The sequence below is a fragment of the Lactuca virosa genome, chromosome 1 (genome assembly GCF_052849685.1).
Source record: "Lactuca virosa cultivar CGN04683 chromosome 1, Lactuca_virosa_CGN04683_v6, whole genome shotgun sequence".
Lineage (NCBI taxonomy): Eukaryota > Viridiplantae > Streptophyta > Magnoliopsida > Asterales > Asteraceae > Lactuca > Lactuca virosa.
In genome coordinates this window covers 124,540,596-124,555,688 of record NC_136426.1, presented here as the reverse complement: position 1 = coordinate 124,555,688, position 15,093 = coordinate 124,540,596, and the positions used below count along the sequence as shown (strand labels likewise).

Here is a 15,093-nt window from a genome sequence, read left to right as displayed (position 1 = left end):
ATACAATAATTTGAGTCACTAAGTAATTCATATATGGATACAATAATTTGAGTCACGGCTCATGGAAAAAAATATTAAAAAAAATATTGATAGGCAAATTATATGGACCATGACTTTTGAATTATATTTATTTTAATTGATATTTTTTTAAATTGTGTTTTATTTTTGCTATTAAAATTATATTTGTCTTAGATGGTGTTTTTTTAACTTATGTTAGATAGTTGGTATTAAAAGTTAAAATTATAATTATTTTGTATGATATTATTTTATATGATACAATAATTTGAGTCACTAAGTAATTCATATATGGATACAATAATTTGAGTCACGGCTCATGGAAAAAAATATTAAAAAAAAATATTGATAGGCAAATTATATGGACCATGACTTTTGAATTATATTTATTTTAATTGATATTTTTTTAAATTGTGTTTTATTTTTGCTATTAAAATTATATTTGTCTTAGATGGTATTTTTTTAACTTATGTTAGATAGTTGGTATTAAAAGTTAAAATTATAATTATTTTATATGATATTATTGATAACCTGATATATAACCAAATCTTTTCGACTATTTTATTTATCATCCCAACAAATTGGACTAATTGGACCCCAGTAAGTTTGAATCCTAGATTTGCCGCTGCTTTTGATAAATAACACATTCATATATTTGACATAATCAACTATTAAAAACAAAACTAGACATTTATTAAACACAACTAATACTAACATATAGAAATCTCACTATATTTTCCTACACATCCGTCAACAATCAAAACATACAAAAAGAACCTAATCTACTAAGATGGAAAAAAATATATAAAAAGAAACAAGAAAGTTATTTTATCTGCTTTTTACTCTCATAGGACCAACTTATATAGAGTACATACTTATTTCACCAATCCTATTAAGTACATAGGACCAACTTTTATAGATAATACTTATTTCACCAATTCTATGAAGTACCCGATGCCGGACTCAATTACCCAAACTAATATCTACAACACATTAGGTACGAGACCCATGTATTACATGGGTTTATTTAAAAGAAAAAATTAAATATAAAATTCTAAACATTTGAGAAGTTTGAATTTATAAGAAAAATAAGAAAAATATTGAATTATAAAAATTAAAGTGTTTTTTTTCTAAATTTAAACAAATAATTTAGATAAATAAATAAAAGAAATTAATAAAGCTGTAATATAGTAATTTTGAAATAAAAAAAAAGTGCATTAAAGAAATTAATATGCATTTATTATTGCATTTAAATACTATGTGAAATTAATAAAATAGAAAAACCATAAAATGATATGTAGAATAAAAATTAATTCAAAATAACCACAAAATAACATTTGCATGAGAGTGTGACAAACGGCAAAAAAAACATTTATTTATTAAAGTAGAATTAGAGTAGATTTGTATTACTAGTATATTAGTATCTAGGAAAGAGTACAATCAGTAACTGCAATAGTACAACCAGCAACAACATCATCCATAGTTTCAGCCTATTCATTTGTGCCCTTGAATTTTATTTAATCTTCACAGCTATCCTTCAACTTTACTAGATATGACTCCAACAACAACATTTTTTGATTACTTCAACCTACAACCAAACATACCAAATTAGGTAGTCTACTTTATATAATTCCAAGTTTATGATTGAATCGTATTAAGAAATAAACATATTCATCAACATCAACGTACATATAGGATTTACCTGGACATATATAACAGAGTAACTAGAGATCAATAACTGGTAAGAAAGAGCATGGACATGGAGGTTTGGCCACGTCAATTACTCCGTCAAGCATCTGGATGACCTTCCTCATGGTAGGCCTCAATGACGAGTTTTCTTGTACACACCAAAGACCAACCATCACAAATGTTGCAAGTTTTTTGTGGTTATTTAACGCCTCCAAATCATTCTCAACAAATGCATCCAGTCGACCTTCTTGATAGCAATCCCATGCAAGATTAGTTAAAACCATCACCCCTTTGTCATCAGTCTCAAAAGCCAAGCTCTTTCGGCATGAAACTATCTCTAGCAGCAACACACCAAAGCTATAGACATCAACCTTTACTGTGATAGGTGTGTTCCTAAACCATTCAGGAGCAACATATCCTTTTGTTCCTCTTATTTCAGTGTTGGTATAACTTTGATTCATCATCAAAAGTTTTGCCAATCCAAAGTCCAAAATCTTAGCATTGAAGTAGTCATCAAGAAGTATATTCTGAGGCTTTATGTCACAGTGAATGATTTGGGTGCTACATTCTTCATGAAGGTATACAAGTCCCTTAGCAATCCCAACAACAATATAACTCCTCTGTCTCCATGTAGGTCTTGTGTCCCCGAAAAGAAACATCGCCAAAGTGTCATTGCTCATGTACTCATAAACCAATAACCGCTGATCACCATCATCGCAATACCCAAGAAGCTGCACTAAATTTTTATGATGAGTTTTTGCAATGCTCTCAACCTCGGTTTTGAATTCCTTTTCACCATCATGAACCACTGTATTCAACTTCTTCAGCGCCACCATCTTTTTCCCTATCACACCTTTATAGACTATCCCGAAAGCCCCCTTTCCCAATTCATCCTTGAACCCATAGGTAGCTTCAACTAGTTCTTGATATGTAAAGTGAGGCAGATTAGATTCAACTGCTTTACGAATTGGATATGTGTTTCTGGGCTTCTTTTTGTAGATTACAAGAAAACCCACACAAATCACACCAATCAATACAAAGATTACAAACACAGACATACCTAAAAGGACCGATACCACAAGTATCAAACTTATTTTATCTTTTCTTTCTCTAGGGGGCCGATGAGGGTTTTGAAAAGGCCCATCAGCTATCCAGTATTTCACGAACGCCTTCATGTTATCTGTAGCACTCATAATCTCGTTAGAGAGTGGAAGTCTCTTCTTCCAGCATTTGGCGTCCCTGTATATTGCAACAGCACAAAAACAATCTTCCAAGCAGATACTTTTGCAGGTCTGTTCACTACTTGGATCCAAGTTTCCATGGTCTGAAAATACCCAATCAGTATTATTCAGCTCGATGAAACCAAGCACATCTCCTCCATTATTAGACTTACCTTCATGATAACAGCTTGGAGTAAAATCTGGCTTACAATCACCATTTGGATCATCTGGATTAACAATTGAGAACCCCTGTGGACATTTACAGTTTGGCCGCCCATCTTGGAGGTTGCAAACATTGTTAAACCCACAAGCAAAGCCGGCTCTATGTATAAGTTTTCTAAGCTAGGGCTTAGGGCCCCCAATTCTAAGGGGGCCCAATGTAAGGGTGATTTGATTCGTTAGTCATATCACTTTCAATTACTTTTTCGAATAGAATATAGCTATGTGATTGAGCTATCTAGTCCAAAATACGTAAATTCTTGACAGTGAATGATAGGTTTTGGTAACAATTTTGTTATGTAATTTTGTTATATCAGGTGTTATAAGAATCATATAGAAATTTTCATCAAATTCTTGTTGATTTAGGTTATTATCACAAGAAATCTCCTTTATACCATATTAAAATTATCCATGAAGAAAACATAAAGAGTGAACTTGTATGTCAATACAATTGAGGAGTATAGTAAAGGTCAAAGGGTCTCAAAATTTTGGTTTGCTTAGAGCCCCAAAATTGATTGGGCCGCCCCTGCCCACAAGCTCCACTATCTATATTCCCACGGATGTCCTCACATATGTTATCTGGTATATACAATACAACTTCCCAGCTTGCATTGCCAGTGGAATTCTTAGGGTAGTAGTATTGTCTAAAGACCCCATCAGAATCGAGAGTAGCTCTGTGATAATAATCTCCAGAAGGAACTGAGCCTCTTTGAGTAAGATACAACCTTTCGCCATTTCTTCTCAAAATATACATGTATCCCATTGCATCAAAGATCACTCGTTCGCTAGAATTTGTTGAGTTGGAGTGAGCGCTAGTACCACTACGATAGTAATCAACTAAAGGATTACCTGAAAGTATATTTCGAGTATTAAGAAGAAGATTTCCATCTTGAAGCAGACGTAACTGGAATCGTCCACCAGAGAAGTTTGTTGCACTGATTGTTGAATTCATCCCTCCACCTCTCTCTATAACCTAACTAGGCAACAGTGTGTCTGCCGGATAATCAAAACTATCCCATATCTTGCGAGAATTGCTACCAAAAATTACGAACTTACCTGTATCATTCATACAACCTGATGCAACAGCGGAAATGGACCCAGATCTCCATACCTGTGTACCATGAGGATCAGTGAGTACGAGTCCACTTTCACGAAGTAGCTCAACTTTGGATCCTCTAGGCATCATTTGACCTTCTTTTGGATACCAAATGATCGTCTTGTCAGGTATCTTGTCATACCATATGGATAATAAGAAATTATCGCTCCCTTGAACTTGATGGAACCAATAGGCAAATTCACCGAAAGATGAAAGCCATGGTTTGACATCGGCTGTGGCGGTGAGTGATGAACCAACAGATACAACACCCGTTTTCTGCCGTGCAGCTATGAAACGTAGGAAAATAGTTAGAACGACAAGACGCAGTAGGATTAGAGCCATATGTAACTGGTGGAATGATAGGCAACAATGAGGAAATTAGGATTTATTAAATAATAAATCATTGCTTAAAGGTCAACAGAAAAATGATGGACAACAATGAAGAAATGATATTTAATCTACATGAAACTTAAAAATGACACGTCTTAATTTTTTAGAATGTCTGTTTCATACGTGTCATTTTTCTATGATTTTTATTATTTCCTTTTTTTGTAACAAATCAAATTCAATTCAAATTTTTAAAATACAAAATCATATCCTAATAAAATTATTATATTTATTTTGCTTAACAAATTCATTCATAATAACTTACAATCCACAATATCTTGGTTTTTTTTTTACATTTATTATTTTTTTATCTATATAAAAATTTTAAATATACCGACTGTGGTTTCCACGGGTTATAATCTAGGGAATAATAAGATCGTTGCTTTAAGGTCAACAGAAAGACTTTTGGAGTCTACAAATAATGCAAACAAGTCTCATGTGGATCCTTTCCTCGTAATGACAATTGTTGACCATTTCCTTTGATTTTTCTTTGGTGTCATGTCAACAACGGAACAACAAAAAATCTAAAAAAAAAATACACGGCAGGAGACATACAATCAACAAACTGAAAAAGCGTTTTGATTTCATAATGTTTGAAAAAAGGAAAAGGGAAAAAAGGATAACCACAAAAACATAAAAAAATAGAGATGTTCTATATGTATAAAATGATCATATTTTATATATTTATTACTAGTATAAGATAATAAAGTATTTTATAAAAGTATCTTTTCGAAATTACATAATCTACAAAAGTGAATTTTTACATCTTGAAAAAAGGTTGATACCGACAACTCTAATCGGGCCCACCTAACCCCAACCCCAGCCTCCAAGGGGCGAATTGGACGGGCGCTCAATGACTGAGTCCACGGTTGTGGCTAATGGAGTGGCAAGGGTTTGAACCACCGACTTGTGTGATATCTTGCTATTATGCAACCCTAAACCAGCAAGGCGCGAATCCTGCTAACATCTTTTCCAATCGATGCGGTTTCATTGATGTCGATTCACGAAATCTTCATCTAGTCTATCTCTCGCCGTTCTCTAATTTCTCTCCCGGTTACATCCGCACTCACACTGTCACACAAGGATACTATTCCTTCCTAACCCTAATGATACATATATACGATGATTACAGAGTCGTATACATTACGTAAATATGCGAGAAACGGAAAACAAACCAAACTTCTATCCCATCAACGTTTATAACACAAAGTTACAACATTGGTCTCTGTGTTACACTCATTGCTCCATTATCACTCCAACAACATTTCTTTTTATATGTGTTATACTCTTAGTTCCATTATCTCCCTCCCCCTTAACTCCTATAATTTCATATGTGTTTCATTTTAATTAATTATGTGTCATATGTGTATTACATGTGTTAAATAAAAGAAAATTAATATCAAAATGTAAACATTAAGTATTTTTTAAAATTAAATTTTAAAATAAGAAAGGAAAACCATATTTATTGCAATTTATGATCATATTTATTATATTTAATACTTTACTTATATAACTATATGTATTATGTGACTTTGTAATTTTAAAAATTAAAAAAAAAACATACAAATTGACACATTGATATTATTTATTTTAAAAATACCATAAAATGACAAGTGTCAGAACTTATGAGAGATTGACATATGACAAAATGAATCTTCATTTATTAGAGTACATTTAAGACTTACATCGTAGTTCCCTTTATGACATCTTAACTAGGGGTGTGCGCGGTGCGGTTTGGTGCAATTTTTAGTCAAAACCGCAAACCGCACCGCATGTGCGGTTTTGAATTGTGTGGAAACCGCAAACCGCACCGCGGATGTTTTTAACCGCGTTATGCGGTGCGGTACGGTTTGATGCAGTGCGGGCGGTTTTGATGTGGTTTGATAATCATCTTTTAATATTGCATATTTAACTTTTAGATACATTAGAAGATTTCTTAAGATATCAAAATAGAAATTATTTGTAATTGTAAAATTATTTAGGATCGATGAAAACATATTTTTCCATTTTGGATAGTTGTCTTTTTGGCAAAATATGGATAAATATCTCCGGACTAAGCTTCTCCATGTATATATATCTAAATTGTAGATATTACTACAAGTGTTTATATGTTTTGATTTAGGAGTTTCACAAACATATTTATAATTTATATAATTGTTATACGATTTGATAGATTTTTGAAATTTTGGATCACAAATTATATATATATATATATATATATATATATATATATATATATATATATATATATGGTGTGGTGCGGTTTGAACCGCGGTTTTGTATCAAAAAACCGCAAACCGCACCGCATAGTGCGGTTTACGAAAATTACAGACCGCGAACCGCACCGCGAATGTTGAAAACCGCATTATGCGGTGCGGTGTGGTGTAGTGCGGGCGGTTTATGCGGTTTGTACGGTTTTATGCACACCCCTGATCTTAACCACTTTAGTTTAAATTAACTATCACATAAATTCCTTCACTAACTTAATTGTATTTTTCTCTTTATGGTTTAATTAAAACTTTATAATTCATATATATATATATATATATATATATATATATATATATATATATATATATATATATATATATATATATATATATATATATATATATATATATATATATATATATATATATATGTGGTGTGGTGCGGTTTGAACCGCGGTTTTGTATCAAAAAACCGTAAACCGCACCGCACCGCACCGCATAGTGCGGTTTACGAAAATTACAGACCGCGAACTGCACCGCGAATGTTGAAAACCGCATTATGCGGTGCGGTGTGATGTAGTGCGGGCGGTTTATGCGGTTTGTACGGTTTTATGCACACCCCTAATCTTAACCACTTTAGTTTAAATTAACTATCACATAAATTCCTTCACTAACTTAATTGTATTTTTCTCTTTATGGTTTAATTAAAACTTTATAATTCACTTAAGTGGCACATAAATCCTTATTTTATTTTTGTCTATTTCATTTTATAACTTGATTAGAACATAAATAAATTTAAGAAGAATTATCTATGTAACGGAAAACTAACCTCATTGACGAATGGATTTTCAGGTCGTTATAGTTTAGTCAGTGTGTTGTCGGATTGCTTGTGTGTCTATTTGTTATATTTGTCGACATATTCCATAGTGAGTTGATGGCGGTTCTGTTTTGCGCGGTAGGCCAAGATACTCATGCGGGCCAACGCTATGCTAAAAGTTAGGTGCAGACCAACTTTATGCTAAAGACAATAGGGGCGAACCAGCTGTGGACTGAAAGACAATGTTTGTATGATTACATGTATATTGTGGTGTATAGTGTGTTGGGCTAATCACTAAGCTTTGATTTATAGTTGTGGATTAAATGTTTAAGGTGATCATGAGAAGGAGAAGATGTGACTTGTACATACATTGACAACTTTCGTATTTTATGATTCTGCACTTATGAACACACTCTCATTTTTGGGTGTAACTTTCAAAACAAATGGTTTTTATGAGGCTGCTTTATGAAAACGACTATTTTATTCAAATTAAAACTTATTTTTTTCAAAGAAATTGGTACGTTTCATAGATTGTGGTGGTGAGTTCGAAGTCCCCTTATATTCTTGATTCAATTGGAAAAGTCTTTGTGGATTTACATGGTGGATTACATTATATTTGGATACTAGTAATCTTTTCTGTAAGCTTATTGTACTAGTAATTGGTTGTGTGTCACATCGGTCACAATCGAGGTTTGATAATATTCATATTTAACATTCACAACAAAAAAACTTACCTTTGGCGACGACAAAAAACGTCGCAACTGATGACTAAAGTTGTCGCTATTACCTCGTACCTAAGACTCAATTGTCGTCGCACTTAATTTCGTCTCTAATAAGTGTCATCGCTAAAATCCTTAGACGTTGCTACTAGCATCATCTCTATTGATATTTCGGCCACGGTCGAAGTTTTTTTGACAAGGCACCTTGGAGGCAGGCGTCGTCGCAATTGGTGCATGGCGTCATTAAATGTGTCACTGCTAATACTTTTTTCAAAATGATTTATATATGATATTACTTTATATATTATAAAATACAAATTTGATAGAAATACAAAAATCAATACATACCACATTACATAAACTATCTAATAAATCCAAAATAAACATCAAATATATCATCCATAAACTATCTAATGGTTCCAAAATAACATCATCAATAACATTATATATATATATATATATCTATATATATATATATATATATATATATATATATATATATATATATATATATATATATATATATATATATAACATTCGTAATTTGGTATGTTTTCGTTTTAGCCCTTTAATGCAAAATCTTTATCTTTTGGTCCCTAGCTATTACGCGGGGCGTACTCTATGAGTACACTTAGCGTACTAGCTCTTTTCTGGACACGAGATTCACCCACGTACGTGGGGCGTACATGGAGTACGCATGACGTACGTGGTGCAGGAGCAAACCTTAATTTTTAGGGTTGCATCATATTTAAGCAACTTATACCACTTTGGACATTCTATTGATCAACCTCCATCACTCTCTACCGTAAAAACGAAACCCTAAGTGCTTTTGGTGAGTTTTGAGCTTGAAAGTGAGATTTGGTGGTGTTTTTAGTGAAGAAGAAAAAGAAGAACACTTAGTGGTTGCTTGGGAGTAGCTTGGGCTTGTAGATCCAGGGTCATCTTCATCTTGGCATGTCATTCGAGGTAAAAAGCTCCCATCTTGATGATTCTTTATGCTAGATCCAACTTAGGTTGTTATTTATGTATTTTTTGAGTCTTTTGGGCTAAAGTCGAGCTTTTGATCTACTCTAGAAGTCATGGATGTTAGATCTTAGCGCCATTGAGGTCCCTTGTTCATAAAAATGTAATTTTATGAGATATTTTGGTCCATGCAAGTGTTTTTTACAGGTAACATGAACATGACACGGACATGAATTCAAACTTCAGTTTCGTCCTAATTTCGTTTCGTTTTGTGTATTTTTGTCGTGTCGTGTCATAAATTGCCACCCCTAGCAGTGACGCAAAAGAGGTTCAATTTCAGTTTGTGGATTTTGATTCTTGGAGTGGTTGTTGTTTTGAGCTTGGTTTATCGATCCTCGAAGTAGTGTGGGTTCATGGTCCACCGAAATCATTTTGTGGATGTCTTATTAGATACTAACGTTAGATGTGTTTGTCTTGATTTCGGTGGTAATGGTGTTAGTGGGTTTCGTATATGTAATGTTGGTTAGTTTACATGTTTATGATGACTTAATTTGGGGATTTTATTGATTTCGTATGGTTAGCCATGTAATGGTGCTTTCGGGGGTATCGATTAGCCGATTACCCTGATTATTGTTCACGAATCAATTAGTGTACCCAAAAAAAGGTTTGTAATGTTAATGAAAAATTTTCATATTATATTTTGTGTCCTATTTTTTCGATGTTTGTCAAAACAATTTTAATGCATTTCAAATAAGATGTTGACTTTTTGCAGCTATGGTGGATGAAATGTGTTGAATGTTTTATGTTCATTTTAAAAGATAGTTCATGTTAAAATGCGAAAGTACAATGCTAATTTAGTTGAATTCTTAGGTGCACAATTGACATTAGAAAAAGTAAAAAATGAAACATGGTAAAGAACATAATAACAAAGTACAATCCTATTTAAAAGTACAAGGCTATTTTGAGACGTTGTAATTGTCAACATTCAAAGTACATGGTTTAATTTCTTGAACTTGTTTTTGAAGCATATTGATGACGTGGCTATGCTAGCCCGACAGAACCGCGCCTGGCCAAGAAACCTGGTGCGCCAGCCCAACCAAGCTCAGCGGGCTCAACGCCCGCCGGCGCCCCTAAGAGCAAGGCGTCCCAACAAAAGGCTCGCGCCCGCCAGAGGCGCTCTCAATGTCTCGACAAAAAGCTCGCGCCCGCCAGGTACGCTCCCAGCGTCAAGACAAAAGGCACGGTCAGGGGACAAGAGGCAGGATCAGACCATTACCGTCAGAGCCAATAAGGGCGCTCTAACGGATAGAGGCGCATGACCCACCAATCACCGCCTCTGGCCCTGTCTCCTTAAAGCGATCCTGTCGCGTACGGATAGGGCATTATCGCTAGGTATAAAAGGGTACGCTCTAGAACTCACAAGGTAAGCCGTCTTCTCCAACTTTACACACTAGAAACCCTAAAATATCCTCTAACTTGACCGTCGGAGCGTCTTTCCGGGAGCCTCCTCCCGGGAAACGGCTGACGGCCTCTCTTTCTTGTGATCTTGCAGATTTTACCCATGTTCCAACAGAGCGATACGAGTGAAGGGTCAATCCAAGGTCGCATCACATACACATTCACATCTTAACATAACCATGACAACATGAAAACAAACACATGTAATCCAACTCCATTGGTGTGGTTGAAGTATCACCTTCTCCATTTTTTTCCTTGCACCTTTTTTGCCAACTTTTTCTTTAGTATCCTCTCTGATTTTTTCCTTAATTTCATTGTAAGCTTTTGTTCACCCTTCCCCTCTTTAACAACACTTGCACCTTCATCCTCTCCCTTGCCCTTGGTAACATCACTTCCACCTTCATCCTTTGCCTTCTCCTTTTTAACACCACTTGCTCTATCATCATGTCCCTTGCCCTTGGTAGCACCATTTCCTACATCATCTTTTATCTTCCTCTTCTTCACACCACTTCCACTTGCATCTTCACCCACCTTTCTTTTTAGCTTTAATTTTTGGGGTCTTTCAACTGCATCACATGTTGACTTGTTGTGCCCTACCTTCTTACAAACACCACATGCAATCCTTTTTCCTGCCTTTGACACTCTGTGTAATCCACTGACCTCTGTAATGTCCCTATTCCTCTTCATAGTGGGTCTCCCTGACATTTTCCTTTTAAGTGGTGGCAATGGTGGTATGTAGTTTGTTGGAGGCCACATTACACTCCCATTCATGCTTTCTATGGAGTACTTATATGTGTTCATGTATATAGCCGCACGATACAAAGGATCCACAAAGGCCTCCACATTCTTGTTTACATAACATATGGCTGCCATTGAATGAACACAACCATATCCATTCAGCTGCCATACCCTACATGTACATGTTTTTTTTTCTAAATCAACACCATTTGACTCTCCTAAGTTTCTTGTCTCAAATGTATTCAAGCCACTAGGCACCACTTGCCAATACCTAAAACATACACACAGTTAGTATGGAAAAACATCATTAATATATAATAGTGTCACAAATTGAACAAACCTTTGGTGGATCTTCAATTCATTTATAGCAAGTCTTATGTTTGGACATACATCAAATCGACCCCATCCAATACCTTTTAATCTCAAACTATACATCCTCTACATCATATAAAGTCTTATGTCCTCCAACATAGTGATGATGGGCTTCTTCCTTGCATCTAAGAGCACATTAGTGAAGCTCTCAAATAAGCCATTCTCAACAGCATCACTTCCCCTTCCTTCCTGAAAGAATGCTCTGGACCATGACTTTGGATTCCTTCCCATAAGATGCACATATGCAACATGGCTCAACAATTGAACCTCTTTCATTGCAGCATTGGAAAGTGGCTCAGTTGATGCCTTACTAGCCTTCAAAAATAGCTTCTTATAATGAGCACCAGGATATTTCTTCTTGAAGTTGGACAAAACATGCCTGACACATTGCTTATGTTCTATGTCTGGGAATAACTCCTTCACTGCCTCAATTAACCCCTGTATTAACATCATATGGACAATTAGAACATGATCATATTTAGTAATGCTTAATTCACACAACCTTACCTTATGTTGATCTGACATCAATGTCTTACCAAACCCGGATTCAAGATGAAGGTCTTCTTTAAATTTTCTAGAAGCCATTTCCAGTTGTCCTTATTTTCCACAGCTACCACAGCCCAAGCTATTGGGTATATATGATTGTTTCCATCCCCCCCAACAACACATAATAGCTGACCACTACACATTCCTTTTAAAAAACAACCATCCAAGTTTATAAGCTTTCTACATCCACTTCCCCAACCCTGCTTCAATGCATAAACACACACACACACACACACATATATATATATATATATATATATATATATATATATATATATCCTGCTAAAGTAGGTTTTCCCATCTGGCATAAAGTTTACAGACATCTTAACTGTTGACCCTGGATTAGACATTCTAATCTCCTCACCATAGGACCATAACTTTGCATAATTTTCTATTATGGTACCTTCAACTAGAGAAAATGCATGTTGTCTTGCTCTTCTACATTGTCTCATACTAACCTCAATGCGAAATTTATTTTTTGCTTCTTCTTTTAGCATTCTCACATTGAGTTTCTGATTTTCAAGAACTTCCCTTGTGAAATGACTACCAATCCATCTGTAATCAACTATTGACCCCAACTTAAAATTCTTGGCACAATTATGCTCATTAATAAGGGACTTGATTTGGAATGACTGCTCATCATGCATCCATGAAGCCCATAGCCTAAATGTGCATTCACCAGCACAACACTTAACCAATAATCTTTCACTATCATTTTTTTCATAATACAATTGAAACCCATTGGCTACAACATAATTACAAAGCATGAATTTCAATTGTTTAGGATTGGTAAACCTCATACCTAGAATTAGCAACTGCTTCTTCCAAGGTATGTCTTCATTGAACCTTGGTTGACCTTTCACATCTGGGACATTGTCATCTTCATCATCCTATGGGCTTTCAACTTTTGTTGCATCCTCATTTGCATTTTCTTGACTGATTCCATCATACGTTACTCCTTCCATGTTGCTCTTATGTGGACTCATGAACTCAGTTAGAGTTAGGTTAATACCATTGTCCATTTCCATTGACATGTTTGACATGACAAAACAATTGTCTTCATTGTCTTTTTCTTTACTTACTACATCACAAAATGCCTGCAGATGAGTACCAAAATGGTCCATGTACACAGACAATTGTACTCCACACCTATACGCAACGTCTATAAACTCTTGATATTCAAGATCATTAAAAATCAATGTTAAACCTTCTGGAATTTCTAAATCCGGCTGATAATAGTAAACTTTCTGACACTTCTCTTGTGTGAATCGTTCAAGAAAACCGATAAACTCCTTGTGAGTCATAGCAGCAAAATCGATATTGTTAAATACACGATGAATACCATCTGAGTAGCAAAAAAGTTTGTTGATGAACACACCTTGGAAATGAAGTTTGATTGAGATGAACTCAACCATCGACAAGGATTTTGGTGGAAAGTGGAAACAAGGGTTTTTCGGGAGTAGCAAGGAGTTCAACGGAAGTGGAGAAGGAAATATCGAAAACCAGCTTATTTAAAAGATTACAATCGAAAGGTAACACACGTGGCCATTACATTTAATGACATGGCACCGTCATTTTGTGTCGTGGCACCAAGTATATCTCTTATACCGGTAACCGGTAAGATGATGACATTTTAAAACAGTCATACGTGACTTTATTACCATTATGTACCAAAAAAAAAAACAATTGAGTGACCTTTTAAACAAAAAATGACAAGTTTAATGGGCTAACATGACATTTGCCCTCAAAAATACCCTTTAAAATTAAACAAACTAACACAATAAAAGAAAATCCGCATCAAGTACTAGTCGTGCTCCTACAGATAATCATAAAAAATTAATTTCTATTTAAAAACTCGAATATGGAGGGCCTGATATGCTCGATGTTTGGTGATCGATTGATGGGGTTTGTATGTTCGAAAATTGAGGAATGATATGGAGTTGATTATTGAAAATTGAAATTAGGTATCGATGTTAGAGATGGATTCGATTGTTGTAGTCTAAAGCACATTGAGGAAGGATATGAGTCGGTTGTTGTAATCTGAAGCAAGTTGATGGAGGAAATAGAGTTTGATTAGGCTGGACATTGTGGTTCTCATCGATGAAAGGGGACATAATGTGCATTATGTGCAGCCCTCCATGACAGATTACAGATTCATAAAACCACACTCTATTTCCTACCCTCTACCATTATCACAAAAAAGCAGGCAAGGTTAAAATGTAACATGTTTGATGAAGACCAAAAAAAGAGAAAAACCCTTGTTCCATAAGCCCTTTCATTCTTCTATTAATTTGCTTATTCAACAAATCCCATCCAAACAAATGCAGACCTTACAACGGCTAAAAAATAATTCTATACAACAAATTACTGAAAATAAGTTTATTATTTTGTTCTATGTACAAAATGAAAACAAAAATAATTTTATACAACTAACTAGGTGGCTGGTACCAGGCTTGTTGCTGCGATCTTTAAGAAGGAAAGGGAGCGATGGGAGTGATGTTGTTGGTATCCTTGCGGCGGTGGAATAAGGACCCACCTGAACTGCTGTGGGGTGCAATGTTGCTGGTCCGGCTGGCGGCGGTGATTCCCGCGGTTTGGGTTCCGATTGTTCCCGCTAATGTGTGAATTTCCTCCAGAATTTGGG

At 35.0% G+C, this 15,093-nt stretch overlaps 1 protein-coding gene and 1 pseudogene across 1 annotated transcript; both read right to left on the bottom strand.

Moving 5' to 3' along the window:
• Nucleotides 1-1,739: 1,739 nt before the first annotated feature.
• On the bottom strand, nucleotides 1,740-4,581 carry LOC145120049 (G-type lectin S-receptor-like serine/threonine-protein kinase LECRK3; annotated as a pseudogene).
• A 7,388-nt stretch (nucleotides 4,582-11,969) lies between these two features.
• LOC145120041 (uncharacterized) lies at nucleotides 11,970-13,249 on the bottom strand. Its single transcript, XM_079055829.1, has 3 exons — nucleotides 12,853-13,249; nucleotides 12,440-12,594; nucleotides 11,970-12,341 (listed from the first exon to the last, which is right to left on the bottom strand). The coding sequence occupies exons 1-3, from the start codon at nucleotides 13,247-13,249 to the stop codon at nucleotides 11,970-11,972; spliced, it is 924 nt and encodes a 307-aa protein (XP_078911955.1).
• Nucleotides 13,250-15,093: the final 1,844 nt, after the last annotated feature.